The sequence below is a fragment of the Mytilus trossulus genome, chromosome 2 (genome assembly GCF_036588685.1).
Source record: "Mytilus trossulus isolate FHL-02 chromosome 2, PNRI_Mtr1.1.1.hap1, whole genome shotgun sequence".
NCBI lineage: Eukaryota > Metazoa > Mollusca > Bivalvia > Mytilida > Mytilidae > Mytilus > Mytilus trossulus.
Window position 1 is genome coordinate 34,298,548 of NC_086374.1, and position 19,805 is coordinate 34,318,352.

Sequence of the window (19,805 nt, forward strand, 5' to 3'; positions counted from 1 at the left end):
CTAGGATCAACCTGGGTGAAGGGTGGATAATTGTTAGTGCTATTGGAAAATAAGGTCTGTTGAATAGAGACAGCTAGTTAAACCTTTCAAAAGGCTAACTACTCTCTATTATATGCACATATATAAATGATGCATAACAACTGTAAAACAACCAACTCTTGAAATTTAATTTAACATTATCACACCATTCGATTGAAAAAAATATCATTCAGCTGATACACAATATTGTAAGTATATAATGTATTTTTACAAAAGTAAAGAAAATAAAAGGCAGAATCGATCGTCTTGTCTACCAGTAAATGTCAAAATATAGAACAAAAACTGTACATAGTTGAAAAGTTTTTTGTTTTTTTTACTCAAACTTAATATTATTGTTTAAACGCTGCTTCAATCACACTACAGTGGTTTGCGACCTTCGGATATTGCTTCGCTGGGTGATGAGATTTGTCTCCGATGGCCCTTGAACTTGGATAATGTCATGATAAACTGGATCCTGCATCGATGGATTTTGACTTTCGAAGAGCTTCTTTTCGTCTGTTCTACTATTATTTCGCTGAAAGTCTTCGCATCCGATGGATGAGTATTGCTGACCATTTGTACGGTCTTGTGGAAATTCATACTCGTTTTCATTACCGACATGGCTTATATCTTTTCCAGCTGTATGGCCTGGGCAAATGTATACATCTTTCCTTTAAATACAAAACAAATAAGGGAAATCACATTCGGAATAAAGCAATAATAATAAACACGCATAATGATAGTCTCTTATAAATGAAGATGTAAACACTATCAGAAATTGTCTTCTTAATCACTTCCCTAGAAGAATTAATTTTACAAATTAATGCTATCTCACAAACAGAACAAAGCATTCGCCATCTGGTTTACGCATAATTTATTGTTCAGATAATTTGGCTGTATTAAATAGAGTTGCATTCTTTTTACCAGAATTAAACTGTTCATACGTAAAACTCAAATATTATACAGATATATAATTATAAGTGGTGTAGATAAGATATATATTTGTAAAATAAAATTTGGAGGACAAGGTTGCAATGATATCATTTCAAAGCAAAAATGTATGAACGTTTATGCGATAAGTACGTCTATAAAACAAGATACTTTTGGGAAATCTATTCTTTTTCTGACCTTTGTTTGTCTTGTTTTTTTAGTTTTATTTCTTTTATATGTTTTTGAGTTTAGTGTGACGACCATTTTCACTGAACTAGTACACATGTTTGTTTAGTGGTCAACTGAAGCCCGCTCTTGCTGTGTTTGAGACCCATTGACGGCCTTGTTCTATTTTCTACTATTTGGTCGGGTAAACGTTGTTGTCTGGGACTCTTTTTGAGACATTCCTTATTTCCAGTCTCAATTTTATCTAATAGTTATAGAAATAAGTATATGTAAGGATACTTAAGATTTAAACGTTTTACAAATTGTAATCAATAAACATAAAACAATTATTTATAGTTCCTAACTTATACAAAAGTACCTTCGAATGATGTGAATGAGCAGCGTCATTATTTTTACAGAAATAACTAAAGTTGTCACAGCAATAACTAACACACCTGAAAAGGGTATGTATTAAGTGTCACATGTTAAATGTATAACGATAATTCACAACCGCAGTTATTACCGATCGGGGCGTTGTGCATTCGCGCCAAATTGTGTATTTATTTGAGATAACGAAAAATGGGGTTCGAACTGGGCAAAAAAATTAAGTATTTAACCAGATAGGTTAAAATAACTAAAATCATGGTAAAATAGTACTTTGTTAACTTATTGAGAATACACTTTGACGACATAATCAGTATGCAAGTCCAATTTTTTCTTAAAATGTCCTGTACCAAGTCAGCAATATGGCAGTTATTATCAAATAGTTCGTTTTTTATGTACCGGGTATGTTATTACGTTGGCGTTTGTTTTTGTTGCACTTTAGTGTTTCTGTTCTTTTCCTCTTATAGTTGACGTTTTCCCTCGGTTTTAGTTTGTAACCCGGATTTGTTTTTCTCAATCGATATATGACTTTTGAAAAGCGGAATACTACACTTCCAAGAATTTTCCCACGTTTTTTTGGTACACTTCTATCCTCTTGCATATCAATACTGTCAGGAAAGACTAAAAACTTATAATGTTATGCTTTCTATGAATTTAGTACTAATTTCGTCAGTACTGTTTCAGTATACTTTTGCCTTTATTTGACGGAGTATTCCTAGATTCATTCCTAATATTTTCTGCGACCGTTTTTCCTTTACATGTTTGTTACGTTATCATATAAAATAGATCTGATCTTACATGCGCGTGTTCAAATAAAAAGGTCGGTTATGAATAGTTAAGTTTTGTCAAACGACCAGCCAAATCCATTTGAATGGAACAGCCTTGATATTGAACTAAACTAATAATTAGCCAGCTGTCTCATTGAAAGACTGACTTACTTGTATGGTTTGAAAACAAGTTGACAGTAAAACGTGTAATGCTAAATCTAATTTTACAATATACTTACAGGCTTTCATTTTGCTATACACTGATGGGTTGATTATAGTAGTTTTTAATTTACGATGTACACTGCAGTACGAAACAAGTCAATAGTACCTACCTATAACTAAAGCAGAAATCACCTCGGGATTGTCAACACCCATACTAATACGTATTGTATATCGTTGTCAGTCTAGCTGTAAAACATATAGAAGGTAAAATAAATACTTTAAAAGAAAAGAGAGACACATATAATTTCAAGCTTCATCTGATGTTCTTATTTTATATTTTCCTTTCCATAAAACAAAATTAAAATCTTTCACAAAAGAAAAACTACAAAAATGTGAGAATTCATAAGATTTACAAACGACAGAGCCGACTCTGAGAGTCTTATAACACATTGAGTGTGTTACAAAAACTTGTATGTGCTTTGGAGTAAACATACGGCGGACGATACCAAATAAACTCATCATAGATGTCAAGATGAAAATGTTGTTCATCGGACGCGCTTTCTGTCTTCAAGAAAAGTACGAAGTTGAAGAGTATTGATCAAAAGGACAATCAAATCAACAGCTTAAAGAGAAACTGACATAACAATGACAAAGGTGAAAATCGGCGAAAGGACAAACAACCCTGGTATGAATGCTGTAAACAAAAACATAGATTTTGCTCGTGATCGCTAACATGTAATATATAGAAAAATATTACCTCTTATTTTGGAGATTACAATTGGCCTGTTTCTTGTGAAACATTACTCAAAATGAACTCTGATTTTCCAACGGCAGTCCAAAACATCCCCAAATCAAGTTCAGTTTTTAATTAAAGTGAGGTAATTGTTAGCTTTTGTTTGTCTGATCTGAGTGTTTGCTTTAAGGGTTTTTAATTTCAAAGTTGGAGGATTATTTTTGTGTTTTGAATTTTGCTGGTTCTCGGTTGACTTCTGTATAATGCAAGCGGAATCGAGTTTAATATTGCATGCGCATACGCCTTATTATGACATGATACTTGAGTTTTACCATTGCTCTGTCAGGGTGATGAACTTTTTTATTTATTTCTTTTATTCATACCACATTTAATAGAAACTTAAGTTAAGCAGTTGTTACTATTCTGAACAGATAAAATTAACTTTGTTTTTTTTATAGACAGAACACCTTTTCGTCCATGAATATAGTTACCCTATGTAAATGTGTAGCAACTGTAACTTTTTTTACTCAAAGTGTGTTATAAGTCTGTTACAAAATGTAACTTGGACAAAAAGGTTCCGGAATAAATAATCGAAAAAAAAACCATTGCTATGTTTGGCTTTTCCAAACAAAACGTTTCGAAAGTTTCCTTGTGCTAAAATTTACAAAACTGTTTCAGACATAATTAGTGTTGTAATCAAGATTTGTCATTTGTATTTGATATGATGCCAAAAAAACACCAACTTGAATGTAAATAATGAAGATCATACATAAAACCATGCAACAATGTGACTGAACAAGATTTCCTTAAAAAGTAAAATCAATAAAATACTGAACTCCAAGGAAATTCAAAACGGAAAGTCCTTAAGTTAATAAAATGGCAAATTAAAAGCCCAAACACATCAAACGAATGGATAACAACAGTCATATTCCTGAACTGGAACAGGCATATTCTTATGTAGAAAATGATGGTATAAACCTGACAGTGTGTTAAAAGTGTATCCTCCCAATATACTGTAGGAATATTTTTTTATGATTAGCGAGAAATGAATTGCAAATGCGGATTAACACGATACAACTTTTAAGTACCCAATTTAGACAAAGTTTTCTGTAACAGTGTTATTCTTTTGTTTATAAACGAGTTTTGTCGGATAAAAGTTGACTCTTGTAAACTTTGTTCTTGTTTTTTAGCTGACAAATTCAAAGATATTTTGTTTTGTATTCTAGTTGATAAAAAAAATTACCTGATTTTAACACATATTAAGCTAATCCACATGACAAATGAGGAAATATTCATGTATAACGGAAATGGTACGTGACATTGCTCTAGGAATTTCATCTATAATAAAATCATTTTAAAAGCGGCTAAATTATTTTTGAATTCTCTTATAGTTTTATCTATTGAATGTGCATGAGTGTAAATTGAATGGAAATGGGGAATGTATGTGTGTGTGTCTTTACCACAAAATAGATTGTTGCGACAAATTCAAAAACTTCACGGCATAAATAAGCAAAATAATTAAAAGCACAACAATTAATTGGTCCATGAATACAAATCTTTTAAACCCAAGGTTTATCAGCAAATAATCCTCTTATTATAATAATTCTAAACGATCTGTCCATTCGCACGTTGCATTAATATTACGGAAAACCATTTATGATATTTTAAGATTGTAACGATAGCATTTGGATTAAACAATACATTCCTCATTAACTACGGTAACCTTGTTTTACAAAATCTTAATTTCAGTATTTTATTTGAAGGCAAACAAATACATTCAATCTTTGTGTAAGCTATTTATTGCGTCACTACATGAAGAGAGTTGAGAGTGTCCACTGAACATGAGGTTTGTTTTGTTATTAAAGACAGACTACTCTAATTTACGAATTGTTACAATAGGTTTGAAATTGCTTTTCTCTAAGACTTGTTCGTCTGAGTTTGGTTTGAATGTACTAATTCTCTGTAATGTTCTAGGATTGTTGCCTTGTGATGTTTCTGCTTTGTCAAATAACGATTTAATACTATGGCCTGCTCCGTAATGCTGCGACATAAACCGCAGGTTTTCGAAAGGTTGATTTTCCATTGGCCGATGCCTGAAACTAACACTCGCAAATTCTGGCGTACTGATATTCTGTCGCCCTTTTATGTTTCTTTTGTTACTGCTACTGGAGGCTAAAGCAACTCCATCATTCGTGTCTTCTCGTTTTGTCACATCGTACCGAGTAAAGGAAAGATTACGGGACATCTTTTTCATTTCTGTAGATAATCGTCTTGCAAGACTTTTTCTGTCTTTTCTTTCTCTTTTAATTCGTTGTTCCTGTGCTACCATATCTGCGGAATATCTATCATATTCAGATACTTCAACTATTTCAAAATCCTTTTCTTCTGGAACATGTTTCACTTTCCTGTGAAACGAAAGTTAAAAACTAGTATATCTTTAGTCAAGTTATAGAAAAGCAATTGAAATAATTAAACCCGAAATTCATTATGAATGTCCGACATACAGACATTAACATTGATAAATGCGTTTTTCACCTTTTATTCCATTAAATTATTTGTTCATTGGTTTTCTCTCATGAATTGTTATTCCGAGGTCGTCTTGGTAAGATAATTTTCTGGTAGGCAATCAGATACGGTGGTCGGACTAACGGAATGTCACTATCAGATACCGCATTTCTTATTTTGTTTTAACATCTTTTGAACCTCAAGATTATCTTAAGGCGTTCATTTGTCCCATTGTAGAAGACCATAGAGCGAGTGCAAATTTGTAAAACCCTCCACTCTTATTCTATTGGTATTTTGCTGATGGTACCGTAATCTCGCAATTAAATTGCACCACCTCCATTTTTTATTTGGGGGGGGGGGGGGGGGGGGGGTCATATAAAGTTATTCTCTATTAAACAAACTTGTAAATTGAGCCTCTCTGATATAGTCTGCACATGTACGGTTCCGATGTTGAGACATCCAGAGTGAAGTTAATAAATTGGAAGCTTCAGAGGCAAAATGTACTTCGTTTTTCGTACATTATTTGTAAAAAAAAATAGACTGTTCATTTTCTCTTTAAATTTCCTAACATATGTCATATCGAGGTCTTTCATAGCCCGCTATGCGTACTGTGTATAATTGCACATTTTGTAGTTCCAAACTTTAGCGTCATTTGGTCTCTGGTGGACATTTTTATTTTAATACTTTAGAATTATAAAATAAAATATTTTATGATGCGAATAAGAAGATTATTATGAAAAGTTTTTCAGTGAGAGGAATGTCCACTATGGACAACAGATCAAGGATGTAAACACATACAGCAAAAATAGTCAACGGATATACAAATGGACGGTGATACATGTAAGAGGCTTAAAAGTGAACAATAATCATTTCCGTTTTGCATTGTGTAATCATAACTATGTGTATTGAATTATATAGTTGTCTTAAAAACGCATAATTTAGAATTACGCACATTTCCACAATCTGTTTAAAATGGGTACTTTTTGTTCCACAAAGACGTTCCTTGTAATTATATATAAGTTTAGATAAATAAATTCATAATTTTCTTTTATCTGTGGTAAACTTTGTTAACTTTTTTATGTGGTAAAAACAAACTACTGTTCTTTGATAGGAATAATAATACGATTTACTTTTCGGCTCTTTTTAATCAAAATTTTAAATCGAGGACAAAATGAAAATCTTATGTTGTGATAAGTCTCTGTGGGCTGGTTCTTCAGTGGCATACAGATTTATGATTTTTTTTTGTTCAATCTTTAATGAAAGTGAAATAGAGAATTTGCTTTGTGCAGGCAGTAAGGTTTAAATTGGTCAAAATAAGCAAAGAAACATTGATGATGAATTATTCATTTACAAGTCTACACTCTACACAAAATCTATCTACAGAATAAACACGTACCTGTTTTTCTTAATTACACAGAATGAGACAACGAATATGATAAGAACAGTACCGACAAATCCGAGAATAGTAAACATTAGCCAGTCTGTAAATATAATCAAATCATTCTTATATTATATGTAAATGTGTTCATATAACATCATTTTCATATTGTATATGTATAACCGACCATTTTCTGAATATTTTCATTGGTAGTAATTATATAGCAATATGGACATGATCAGTGAGATGTCTTGATTAGACCGCGTAACCGAATATGAAGTAAGTATCCTTAATTACATGTTTTCCGCTGTTTTTCTGTGTTTTTTGTTTTTTTAAATAATTGTTGAAGGCAGTACGGTGATCTATAAATATTAATATCTGTCTCATTTGGTCCCTTGTGGATAGTTGTCTCTTTGGTAATAAAACCACATCTTTTTTTATAATCAGCATAGATACTAATATTCAAATTTTGTATTTGCGCCCGACGCGCGTTTCGTCTACTTAAAAGACTCATCAGTGACGCTCGAATAAAAAAAGTTAAAAGGGCCAAAATGAAGTACAAAGTTGAAGAGCTTAGGACCAAACATTCCTTAAAGTCATGCTAATACAGTTATATTTGTAAGGTAGTGTATTCCTGGAAAGCCTTAGTATTTAAAAAAAAAAAGAAGCTAAATGAAGAACGAAGTTAAAGAGCATTGAAAAACAAATATTATTAAAAGTTTTGTCAAATACAGCTACGGTAATATATTCTTTAGGTAGAAAAGCATTTAATTTAGTACATGTATTCAAAACATTCAAAGTTTTGTAAACACTTAATTTATAATTATGGCCATATTAATGATAATTCAAGTCAACACAGAAGTGCTAACTACTGGTGACACCCTCGAGGAATGAAAACTCCACCAGCAGTGGCATCGACCCAGTAGTTGTAAATAAACTCATCATAGATACCAATATTCCAATTTTTTTTATTTGCGCTAGACGCGCGTTTCGTCTACAAAAGACTCATCAGTGACGCTCGAATTAAAAAAAAAAACAGTTTAAAAAGACCAAAATAAAGTACAGAGTTGAAGAGCAATGAGAACCAAACACTGTAAAAGTTTTGCCAAATACAGCTGTTCTATTTCTTAGGTAGATAAGGTATGCAATACTTTTTGGCCTATGCATTATAGCTGCAATATCTTTGTTCCTACCTCGGTCGTTCGTCGGCTAATTCAACAAATATTTTCAACATATTTTTCTCAGAAACTACTTATCCTAATGATTTTTCTAGGATCACCTTGTCTATGTAGTGTTGTAACGGGTGAGCAGTTTGTGTCAGATACATGTACCTTCTACATGTATCCTGATACTTTGTTTTCAATTGTTGAGTGAACTAAAAGTGTCCGTTGCACTCATTTCTGTGTGCATCTGACGAACACCAAAACTACAATCTTGGTATCTTTGATGAGTTTTTTTTTATCTTCTTTTCTGCATTGCTACTAAACATACTATATTTCAGACCTACAGGGCAACTGCGTCCTTTTTAAGACACTGTAAATTACTACTTGGGGAATGTTTGGTTTGACAACTTGTGAATACTTGTTAAACTAGGGAATTATCTGGATTTAGTTTTCTTTGGATCTGTTTTTCCTTTTTTTTTTCTTCTCTTGAACATGTATATTTGTTATCCTGCTTAGGGAACGACCAATTAACTTTAAAAGGAGGTGTTATTTATTTTCAAAGCAGCTCCCTTATACGCTTTTTATTTGTCTTCCTTTACACTTAAGTAATAAAAATACCTAAAGAAGCTATCTTCATTTGCAAAGGATCCGTTGTTTGTAACTGGGACATAGTAGTTGGTTCTAAAGTATTTCCAGTGTCCTCTTCAGTTGTTAATTGGTTGGAAAATGTTGCTGCTTTGTCTCCCATAGTAGTTACTTGTTTGCTAGACGACACTATGGTTGGTATTACAGATGATATAACACGATGTTGTGTAGTTGTGACTGATTCTGTTGTTTCCTCTGATTCTGTAAATTTTGTTACTATTTGGTTGCTTTGAGATGTCGTTGCCAGATATTCTGACGTCGCACCTGTCGTTTCAGTTATGTCAGTTATTGAGTGGGTCGTCTGCTCCTGAACAGATGTGATTTGATACTGTGTTTTATGATTGCAAACATTGGTAGCACTTTCAGTCGACACTAGAACAGAAATAACGTTTTGGTGACGCTCGACGTTAGCTAATTCGACGTCATGTGATGCAAGATTTTATTTTAAAACATTTTCTTTTTTTTTCTTTTATTTATTATTCAAAAACTTTCTGACAAAATATGATTCTAAATAGTACTGACAGCTCTTTTTATTTTAAGTATGAAAATCATATTTTAATGCTCGAATGTAATGGAGATAGTCATGGAAAGATCTTATCGCAAATAATCCTGCATTTATACTTTCGTAAGGAAAGAAAGTATAAATCGAAGCAATCAAGAATTACAACAATTTGTATTTACATGCTTTCATCTATCTGGATTTTCAATTCTTATAATAAATGTCGGATAATAACTCCTTTTTCACTTAATTAAAGGGATTTTAACAGAATACAATTCAGTTTTCCTATTTGAAAAGATAATCGTTTTTGAAGCTTGCAATTTCAGGACAAACTGTGTGTCGACAGTAACTATATCAAACGTGTACTTCCCACATGGTAACTCATACCTTTGCATATAAAGGACAAACTGGTGTCACAGACATCTGGATGAAGAGCGTAATATACGGAGCTACTGTAATCTAAAGATTGACAATTTCCTCCAGACATCGAGTTCACTGTAAAATGTACATAAAGTATTATTTACACAAGACAAAATACAGTAACAAAAGATATGGCTACACGAAAACAAACGGAAAAGTGTCATTTTGAGACCTTTTATACATGTAACTGACTATGCGGTAAAGGTTTTGCTTATCATTGAATCATCTGTGAGGTGATTTATTACAGTTGTTAACTTCTAGGTTTTTGGTCTATGATAGGGAGTTGTCTTATTGGCAATCATACTACGTCTTATTAGTATTATTATATTAACCTAAAATGTCGCCCTGGCGTTAGCTGACACAATTGGATTTTTTTCTGTCCTTCTATGATTATAATTATATCTAACTTAATCTTACCTACTCTATATGTGTCCATACATCAGAATCCTCTAAATGTACCCACTCTATATGTGTCCATACTTCGGAATCCTCTTATCTTACCTACTCTATATGTGTCTATACTTCGGAATCGTCTAATCTTACATACTCTATATGGTTCCATACTTCGGAATCCTCTAATCTTACCTACTCTATATGTGTCCATACTTCGGAATCCTCCGCATGTCTCTGCGTTGTTTCCCGGACATACTTTTGAACATTCAGTGTTTGAATTAAAGATTGCTGTGGGTGAAAAGCACATACATGCCTTGCCCTGGAAAATTCATGCAAAGTCTAAATCAAAATAATTTCAAATTGGATAAATAAAATTATTAATTCATAACGGGACATATTGACGCTCACTGTTGGTAGTTTTTTTTTCCCCGGAATATCACAGTATTCAGCACTTCTGTGTTGACATGAATTATCATTGATATGGTCATACTAGTAATTATAAATCAACTGTTCACAAAACCTTGAAATACCAAGTCTTTCCAGGAATACAGTTATACATTAGCTGTATTAGCATGACTTTTAGGTATGTTTGGTTCTTTTACTCCTCAACTTCGTACTTAACTTGGTTTAAAAAAAAGATTATTCGACCGTCACTGATGAGTCTTTTGTAGACTAAACGTGCATCTGGCTCAAATACAAAATTTCTATCCTCATATCTATATTGTGAGTTTATTGGCATGCATAAACCAATATGTAACTCTAATAAATGCATAAATTTTTATTAGCTTCAAGTTGGTTTTTCTTTCGCTTGCTAACTGTTTGTCTTCGTTATCAAACAATGCAGTTATATATACACATTTCATGCAAAGCGAGTATACAAACTTATTCATTGTTAAAGACTCTGTATAGTGGTTTACATCATTGGTTCTTTTGGGATATTTGTCTCCTGGCAATCTTTCCATATATCCTTATGTGTAAAGGGGGGAAGTTATGACATATCTAAACTCGGTATGCGAAGAAGGACGTCCTTTATCATCGTAAAATGAAAAAAAACATATTTTTTTTATTCATTACACAAAATAATCAAGTATACCTGTACTCCGAATAAGGAATATACTCGACAAAAATCGAGGCATTCAACCATCTGATTATTATCTATCTTTGATTTGATGGACAATGCTAATTTATCTTCTTTACAACCTATAAATGACAAAGTAAACAGAAAGTATTACATAAATAAATTTGTAGTTAGCAAGCTGAAAGAGGCTTATAATAAAACAGACAAATAACAACAATAGCGAACTCCGACAAAAATAAAAAACGAAAAATCCCTTATCAAATGGCAAAATCAAAATCTCAAACACATTCAACGAACGGAGAACAATTGTCATATTTCTGACTTGGTACATGCATTTTCTCATGTTGAAAATTATGGATTAAACCTGGTATTGTAGCTTTAGCCTAGCTAAACCTCTAACTTGGTATGACAATCGGCATAAAATTCCATAATATTGACAACGAAGATGTGTGAACATAACAAACAGACACAGTACAATAACACATGTTAAAAATAAGGATACAGTTGTCAACGTTGTATAACTTGTATAATCTTAACCTCTATAAAAAAAACAAACAAATTTGTCAAAAAAAAACTAACTCAAAAAAGCATATAGACAAAGCTCATTACATGTAGCAAATATAAAAGACTAGAAAACAAAATATTACTTTAATAGCACAAAACCACAATGAAAAATTTATAAGTACCAATCAATGTTTAATGGATATTAACAAAAAAAAAGAGAACTATCTGCTTAGACTCTGGTGACGTTTAACAAAGTTCGAGTAGTAGCTGGGAAATGTATATCACATGTGCTGGTGAAATTGGTATATTACAACTTAGTTGAGGGAAATTAATAATTTAAATTTGTTATTGTCCTTTTTGTTATCGATTATGTAACTGAGATGACCATGAATGTTAAATTCGAGGTACATGTCAAAACAAGATGCAAAGGAAGCTGTTTCCGTTGTTGCCTTAATTTCTAGATCTGAAGAATATGTTAATGGTACCCAATCATAGTTGCTAATAGAGAGAACATCATCTAAATATCTGAAAATGAAAGGTTGTCAAAGAGAGACGCACAGTTCGTTTTCATATACTAGGTACAGTTGTTTCCACGGGCATCTTCAGAAATGAAATGCTTCATTCTTTTACGAATATCTGTCAATGTACTTTTAGGGTAATGTGGGGATAATGAAACAAATATGATAATGGGAGATTGCATAATCGCATGTAGTGATCTCTTTTTTTTGTATCTATATTTAACATACCATAACGACTATAGCTATTGTGAATGCTTAGGACCCTGAAATACTACTTTGAATTAGAAAGACCTACTTTTCATCGAGTTTCGAAATTTCGCCTTTTTTCAGAAAAAAACCATCTTCACACCGTTGGATTTTTAGTCACATCTAAATATCTTTGCTATCAAATTTTTTTCTCAGATTGTTAAATAACGTGTGGAGTACTTGTTAAAATAATTTTGAAGTCCGGTGTTTTGTCCAAAGGTAGTGTTGATTTCCATGGAAATTTCAGTTTATACTCAAATTCGGTATATGTTGTTATTATGGTCCAGTATTTTGATTACTTTTATTGAGTTAACATACTTGCTGCAGTTTATTTCGTTCCTGTAGGTCAGTATATCAACAACTTAATAAAATTGTGTTTTTGTAGTCTGTTGTTAGGGTTTTTTCCCCCATGGCGTTGTCAGTTTTATTTCGTCTTACGATGTATGAGTTTGAATGTTCCTTTGGTATTTTTTGTCTCTTTTTTATCATGATTGGTAGTAATATAAAAACCTTAATAAATATGTTAAACATTTTTTTTTCTTTTATCTTTTTGAGTGTGTATGTGGTTTTTTTTTATATTTATAAATATTATAGTGAGATTTACAAATTAGGTTACTCAGTTTAAAGAAAAACCAATGCAAACAGCAATGGTGTGAACTACAGAATATGTTCGTTCTTCAGCAATAAAAGAAAAATATTAAGCTGTAAAAAGACACTGGATAGCAGAATGAAAAACTAACGGCTCGGTTAAATATAAGAACATGTAATATGCAATAATGTGCATATTTCAGCTGTTCTCTGATCTATGGTCGGGTTGTTGTCTCTTTGACACATTCCCCATTTCCATTCTCAATTTTATACTATATAAATTGTTAAAGACAATAGTTGCAAAAATGTTGAAATAAATCAGGCCTACCTAGATATTCTGGCCACGGTTTTCCTAGCCATATTTTGGTATTTTGTATACTACACGATGTTATGAAGTTCAGGAGTTCTGATCCATAATCCAGTAAGGTACCAGTGAGAACGTTTGTACAATAATCAGAAGCCTCGTTCCAGTTTCTACTCTCAGGTATGAAATATAGAGTCCCAGTACATCCTGAATTATTAAGATTAATCAATTTTAGTAAGATTTTATAAAGAGATGCGGATTGAGAAAAAAAACATGTGCGTTAACATTTTGCCATAAATTATGTCCTGTTCATGCATGTACATCTGTTTTATTTGTACTTTTAATTAAAAAAAATGAAAGAGACTGAGAATGAGAAGCTTCGATTTTCCATCCAGTAAATGTTTTAGTTTTCAAAAATAATGTCATTTAGTAGAGTAAATTCTTGAAACATATACATGTTTAATAATGATAAACTGACACAGGTTCTCTTTAAAAATTTATTTGAAATTTCTTGTTTTCTATGAACGTTTCCGTATTGAAGGTTACTACAATTTTTTCCCAAAACAATAAATTAATCAATGTACTCTATCTGTCAACTTGTACAAGGAACGATGCTCTTCGACCCCGAAAAGATGTTAGAATAGACGGAACAGAATTCCAGATAGTGTAGATAATTATGCTTCGAATTCGTGAGAAAAAAAAACAGAAACAAAAACAAATACATACAAAAATACTCACCCGTTGTTAGAAATAAATAAAAAACTACAAATTTATACATTTGTAAACCTATCCATAAGATTCATGTCATGTTGATATTTTGTTGATGACAATTTATCTAACACGGATGCTGTATAAAATCGCGGATTACGATAATCTCTGAATAACCAAGACGGAACTCTCTACTGATCTTTACATGTAATAAACATCTTTGTTAAAATATACTGACCGACTTTTAAAAAAACGGAACACAAGATCATTCTGTTTTATTTTCATTTTCGAATAGGCAATTGTAGTAAATTAAATGTATAAACATAAATTTAATACATTATTTAATTGTCTGAAAAAAATAGCAGCTCAACAATTGAACAGATGACGTCATTTTCAAAGTTCAATTTATGTGGTATGCACTGAAAGCCTAGTTTGACCCTTATTAGTGGATGTGTCACAGTCGAAGGCAATGATTACCTGCATCCAACGCCAAAATGATTGTCAGAAAGGTCAATCACTTTCGTTTGGCATGTTTTGCCTCTGTCCATGCATTACAGTGTGTTATAGGATTTAGGAGGGTTAAACTTAAGTGGTTTAAAATCTAGTCATTTTTGGGGCCCTTTATATCTTGCTGTTCGGTGTGAGCCAAGGCTCCGTGTTGAAGACCGAACTTTGACCTATTATAGTTAACTTTTACAAATTTTTACTTTTTCGGTACAAAATCAGCATCTTTAAACAAATAGCACTCACTTGAAAATGACAAAAATATTTTAAAATGTCTCATAATGATTGTAAAAGGTCAGCTCTAATATGTCAATAACTTGTTAATTTGATGCGAATAGATAAACTCATCAGTGATGCTCGAATCAAAAAATGTAAAAAAGGCCTAATAAAGTAAGAAGTTTAAGAGCATTGAGGACCAAACGTTCTTTTAAGTATTACCAAATGCAACTAAGGTAATGTACTCCTGAGATAGAAAAGCCTTAGTATTTCAAAAATCGAACGTTTTGTTAACAGTTTATTTGTGATTACGAACATATCAATAATATGTAAAGTCAACACAGAAGTGCTGACTACTGGCCATGGGCTCTGCTGATACCCTCTGGGAATTAAAACTCCACCAACAGTGTCATCGACCAATTAAAGTGGTTGTAAATAAACTCATCATAAATACCAGGATGCAATTTTAAATATACGATAGACGCGCGTTTCGTCTTTAAAATACTCATCATTGACGCTCGAATGAAAAAATGTTAAAAAGGCCAAATAAAGTACGAAGTTGAAGATCATTGATGACCAAAAATTCCTAACAGTTTTGTAAAATACAGCTAAGGAAATCTTTGCCTGAGGTAGAAAAGCCTTGATATTTCAAACATCCAACGTTTTGTTTTAACAGTTAATTTATAATAATTACGGACATATCAATGATAACTCAAGTCAACACAGAATTGTTGACTACTGGTCTGATGATAACCTCGGGGAATTAAAACTCAACCAGCAGTGGCACCGACCCAGTGGTTGTCAATTTACTAAGCATAGATATACCAGGATTGAAATTTAATATTTACTCCAGGCTTGCGTTTCGTCCACAAAAGACTCATCAATAGACATGCGAGAACATGACAAAGTGTTGCAAGGAAGCGATTTATTAAATAAAAAAATAGTAAAAACAGACATGCGTAAACATGATAAAGGAATTTTAAGAACGTATGCAGTACCTTCATTGTAATTTATATTATTAATAATAGTTACATATTTACAAAGTGATATTGAATTGACTCTTTTGTAACACACATATTTGTAATATTCGATATCTTATTATATGATTTGTTACTCTTTGTGATTACTTTTCATTGTTCGAATATGTCGTTAACAAAACGTTTGTATGCCATGCTTGTAGATAATAATGATAAGATTTGTACGTACTAACTTCAAGATAAAGCAGTAAATGTTATATGAATAAAGTAAAGTTTCTGTACATGGACAAACAATTGAGAACGAAGAAATAAAATGAACTTGAGCTGTTTGCATGCACTTATTCTTTGTTTACTATTAGGTAAGTTTATTTCACGTTTTTAACATTCATTTGTCTTTTATCTGTCTTGGGTCTAAGCCCCATTTTTGACAATTAAGCTACTGTAAAAATCAGTTGTTATAATTTATGATTTTAAAGTAATTGCATACAAAATCGTAAACCTTTCATTCTGAAACAAAAATGGTACAATTCAAACATTAAATATCACACGTTTTTGATTATCAGATATGAAAATAATTATGATATGTGACTTGGATTGCGAGTTGTCTCAGTGACACTCATATCACATCTTATATCTATATCTTCTAATGAATTGTAAAGTACCTGTGAGTAAATTTTATAATACATATAAGATACAAACAGCAATGATAATATGATCAATGAAAGAATAAATCAAATATATTGATAAAAGCTACCGAACCCATGCGTTATAGTATTTAGAATAAACCAATTATGATAATGTTCAATTCATTTTTAGGATCATTACACTCCATAGTTAATGCCGAGTGCCCTCTGGGATGGTTTCATTATGATAGTTCCTGTCTTCTGTTTAGCACAAATACTATGAACTGGTACAATGCAAATGTAAGTCGTCTGCACATATGAAAATCTACGTTAATGAAAATACCAAAAAATGTGTTTTTTCGACGAAGATACTATAACTAAACAGTTCAAACACATCGGACACAATACTTTACAATGTAATATTTACAACAAACCTTCCTAAAGTTCACAAACTTTGACATTAAGAAGACTGAAACTCAAGATCCGACTGTATTAGGCAATGTTGTTCACACATCGTTGTCAATATAATGGAATTTGATGCGACTACCATAGAAGAAGAGGTTTAGCTAGCTATAACACCAGGTTCAATTCACGAATTTTGCATAAGAAAATGTCTTTTCCAAGTCAGGAATGTGAAAGAGGTTTGAATATGATAGATACCAGAAGTTATTTCACTGCTTTAAAAGCTATGTAGGTAAAAAGATTAGTATATTATATCATTTATTCTGGTATCACCTAAGTTGGACAAAGGTATACAGAAAAACACATTAGTTTACATTACATTACATATAAGTACATTTGTTGAGGAAGCATTAAATATGAGTTTTTTTACAACGGTATGATCAGTATAGCCGACAGGTTAACATCAGAGAGAATCCAGTTTGTCATTTATAATTCTAATAAATTGGCACAATTTTCGGAGTTTCGATTTCTGTTTTTGGTTCATAATAGTATTAAATTTTATAACATTACAGTTCGTTAGGTATTTATTGTCAATATGTAGTGTTCTATCTGTCAGGAGACTGCTGCATTCCATTACATAGTGGTATTCATCACCTATCGCAACTCTGCATAACGGACACTTTCTCTGTTCTCGGGGAATGTTTTGCCATCTGCCATTTTCAATCGGCAGTTTATGGTTCATTGTCCTAAACCGCGACATTGTTATTATATCTTTATCATCAAGTACGTTAAGGTAGTGTTCGAAATTGTGTGATGTCTTGTACAGGCGATAATTCAGGGCTTTCGGCGAATCGTTTACCTTTCCTGTCCATGACTGTTTAAACTGATCTTCTAGTCTTTGTTTAATTGTAGATTTAATGTTAGGTGATGTGTTTTGGAATGACCATAAGTAAGAGAATCCACAGTTGTCTAGAATACTTTTCATCTTGTCTAATGTTCGCGATCGAAATGTTGTTTCTTGTGATAACTTTAAAAGGTATCTAAACATGACAGCAGCGAGTTTACTTTCTTTACCGGTAATCAACTTTGTCCAATAAGATAAAATTCTAGTTTTAATATCTATTTCTAGGGGATACCGACCCAATTCTCCGTAAATGAAGTCGTTTTGAGTAAATGGCTTAAGATGTAAAAGTAGCTTAAAAAATTTAGTTTGAACTCTTTCTAGTATATCTATGTTTTCGTTACCCCATATTTCGCATCCATAAAGCAGAATAGGTTTTACCAGTATGTCAAATAAGTCTACGTGGCATTTAATTGATAAATTGTGAATTCTTCCCTTCCTTAAAATTTCATACATTGCACTTATTGCTTTGTCCTTTAAATTTTGTTTGCATTGTTTAAAGCTGCCTGTTTTGCTGAAGATAATTCCTAGGCAGTTAAAGAGTTTTACAGTTTCAATAAGATGATTGTTGAATCGGAAAAGTTGAGGGTTTGTTGTTCTTCCTTTTGAAAAAATTAAGATCTTAGTTTTATCAATATTTACTCGCATCTTCCAGGTTTCGCAATACTTTATAAATTTGTTAAGTGCATGTTGCATTTGGTCAGGTGATTCTGCCAGGATTACAGTGTCATCTGCGTAGAGAATTATGAATAATTTCATTAAAGTTCCAAGTTTTTCTTCTATATCTTTACTAATTGTGTTCATGCCTAAAACATTTTCTGAGATGAGATAGTCTTCTAGGTCATTCAAGTATAAAGAAAATAAAAACGGTGACAGATTTTCTCCTTGTCTGACACCGGTTTCACAAGCGAACGGTTGTAAATGATTGTGAAGGAGGTTGGACAATTATACCTCAACACTATTTTTATAATTTTGGGTCAAACTGGTAAGGGTTTCAAACAAACAGTGGCGATAAGAAAGCATTGAAAATATACCAGATTTTTATAAAAATATTATTAAATGTTGGAAATTAACTGGTGGAGGTCTAATAAAAAAAAAACAGAAACATTTACAGATATAAGAAAACAAATATTGTGGAACAATAAATTTATTAAATTTGAAAAAAAAGTTGTTATCCATTCGTTTGATGTGTTTGCGCTTTTGATTTTGCCATTTGATTAGGGACTTTCCGTTTTGAATTTTCCTCAGAGTTCAGTACTTTTGTGCTTTTACTTTTGACTTCAATAGAGTTGGCTATTGTTTGGGTTTTATTTGTTCATAAAGCTCTTCAACTGTACCTTTTCTTTTACATTATTGGATTTCAAATATTCGGCTATTGGAGTTCCTGGTGAAGGTAAATAAAAATCGCTTCGGACGCATTACATTTATAACGTTTTCTTTTCATATTTTATCCACAGTCAGGATTCTACTTCGTCAAAATTATCTCCCCATTACGCCAGTTCATTTTTACAATCGTAGAAATGGAAGCCATTGTAGGAATGAAGCGCTGCCAATTTTGCTCTCGGTAACCGATAAATTTATCCACATTGCACCATTACGATCCTTATATGTCAGTTGTATTTTAAAAGACAAATATATCAACTAGCTAATGAGCATCAGTTAATGATCTTGTCTGCATTTGTTCAACTTAAAAAACTATTGTTTGATAGGTTGTCATGTGGAATTTTCGAAAATTCGTAAACATTTAAAAAAAAACCACCTAATTAAATATTTCGTGGAAGGGCAGACTAAATTATTTTAGTGGTTAAAGAGTATAAACCCTAGTTATCACACACAATTTGTTTTAAATTTTTCGAAGATATGCATTTTCATCATCCAACGTGACAGACTGTCGTGAAGTACTTTCAGTAAAACAATAGCTATTCGAACACACCTACTATGTTTTTTGTAATTCATTAGTTAGGTATTTTACTGGACCCATATATTTCGTCTTTTAGTACTGTGATTTTTTTATGTTATAAAGTCAACCTGTAGCTTCACAGTGTAGATACTATTCTGTACGCTTTCCGGAAGT

The 19,805-nt window shown here is 32.1% G+C and overlaps 2 protein-coding genes across 2 annotated transcripts; both read right to left on the minus strand.

Moving 5' to 3' along the window:
* Positions 1-20: 20 nt before the first annotated feature.
* On the minus strand, positions 21-4,462 carry LOC134705063 (uncharacterized). Its single transcript, XM_063563829.1, has 4 exons — positions 4,403-4,462; positions 2,597-2,672; positions 1,493-1,568; positions 21-689 (listed from the first exon to the last, which is right to left on the minus strand). The coding sequence occupies exons 2-4, from the start codon at positions 2,637-2,639 to the stop codon at positions 392-394; spliced, it is 417 nt and encodes a 138-aa protein (XP_063419899.1). The 5' UTR covers positions 2,640-2,672; positions 4,403-4,462; the 3' UTR covers positions 21-391.
* A 312-nt stretch (positions 4,463-4,774) lies between these two features.
* LOC134705064 (uncharacterized) lies at positions 4,775-14,241 on the minus strand. The gene is made up of 8 exons (XM_063563830.1): positions 14,139-14,241; positions 13,425-13,607; positions 11,256-11,362; positions 10,355-10,481; positions 9,737-9,844; positions 8,824-9,222; positions 7,061-7,145; positions 4,775-5,564 (listed from the first exon to the last, which is right to left on the minus strand). The coding sequence occupies exons 1-8, from the start codon at positions 14,176-14,178 to the stop codon at positions 5,030-5,032; spliced, it is 1,584 nt and encodes a 527-aa protein (XP_063419900.1). The 5' UTR covers positions 14,179-14,241; the 3' UTR covers positions 4,775-5,029.
* Between the last annotated feature and the right edge of the window lie 5,564 nt (positions 14,242-19,805).

Coding starts and splice junctions, on each gene's coding strand:
- LOC134705063 (XM_063563829.1), bottom strand. CDS start 2,639: ATGGGTGTTGACAATCCCGAGGTGATTTCTGCTTTAGTTATAG. Junction 1,569..2,596: donor GATTTCTGCTTTAGTTATAG/GTAGGTACTATT, acceptor TACCCTTTTCAG/GTGTGTTAGTTATTGCTGTG. Junction 690..1,492: donor CTCATTCACATCATTCGAAG/GTACTTTTGTAT, acceptor TTGTATTTAAAG/GAAAGATGTATACATTTGCC.
- LOC134705064 (XM_063563830.1), bottom strand. CDS start 14,178: ATGTATAAATTTGTAGTTTTTTATTTATTTCTAACAACGG. Junction 11,363..13,424: donor ACCGTGGCCAGAATATCTAG/GTAGGCCTGATT, acceptor TGTCATTTATAG/GTTGTAAAGAAGATAAATTA. Junction 7,146..8,823: donor AATGAAGATAGCTTCTTTAG/GTATTTTTATTA, acceptor TTATATTTACAG/ACTGGCTAATGTTTACTATT.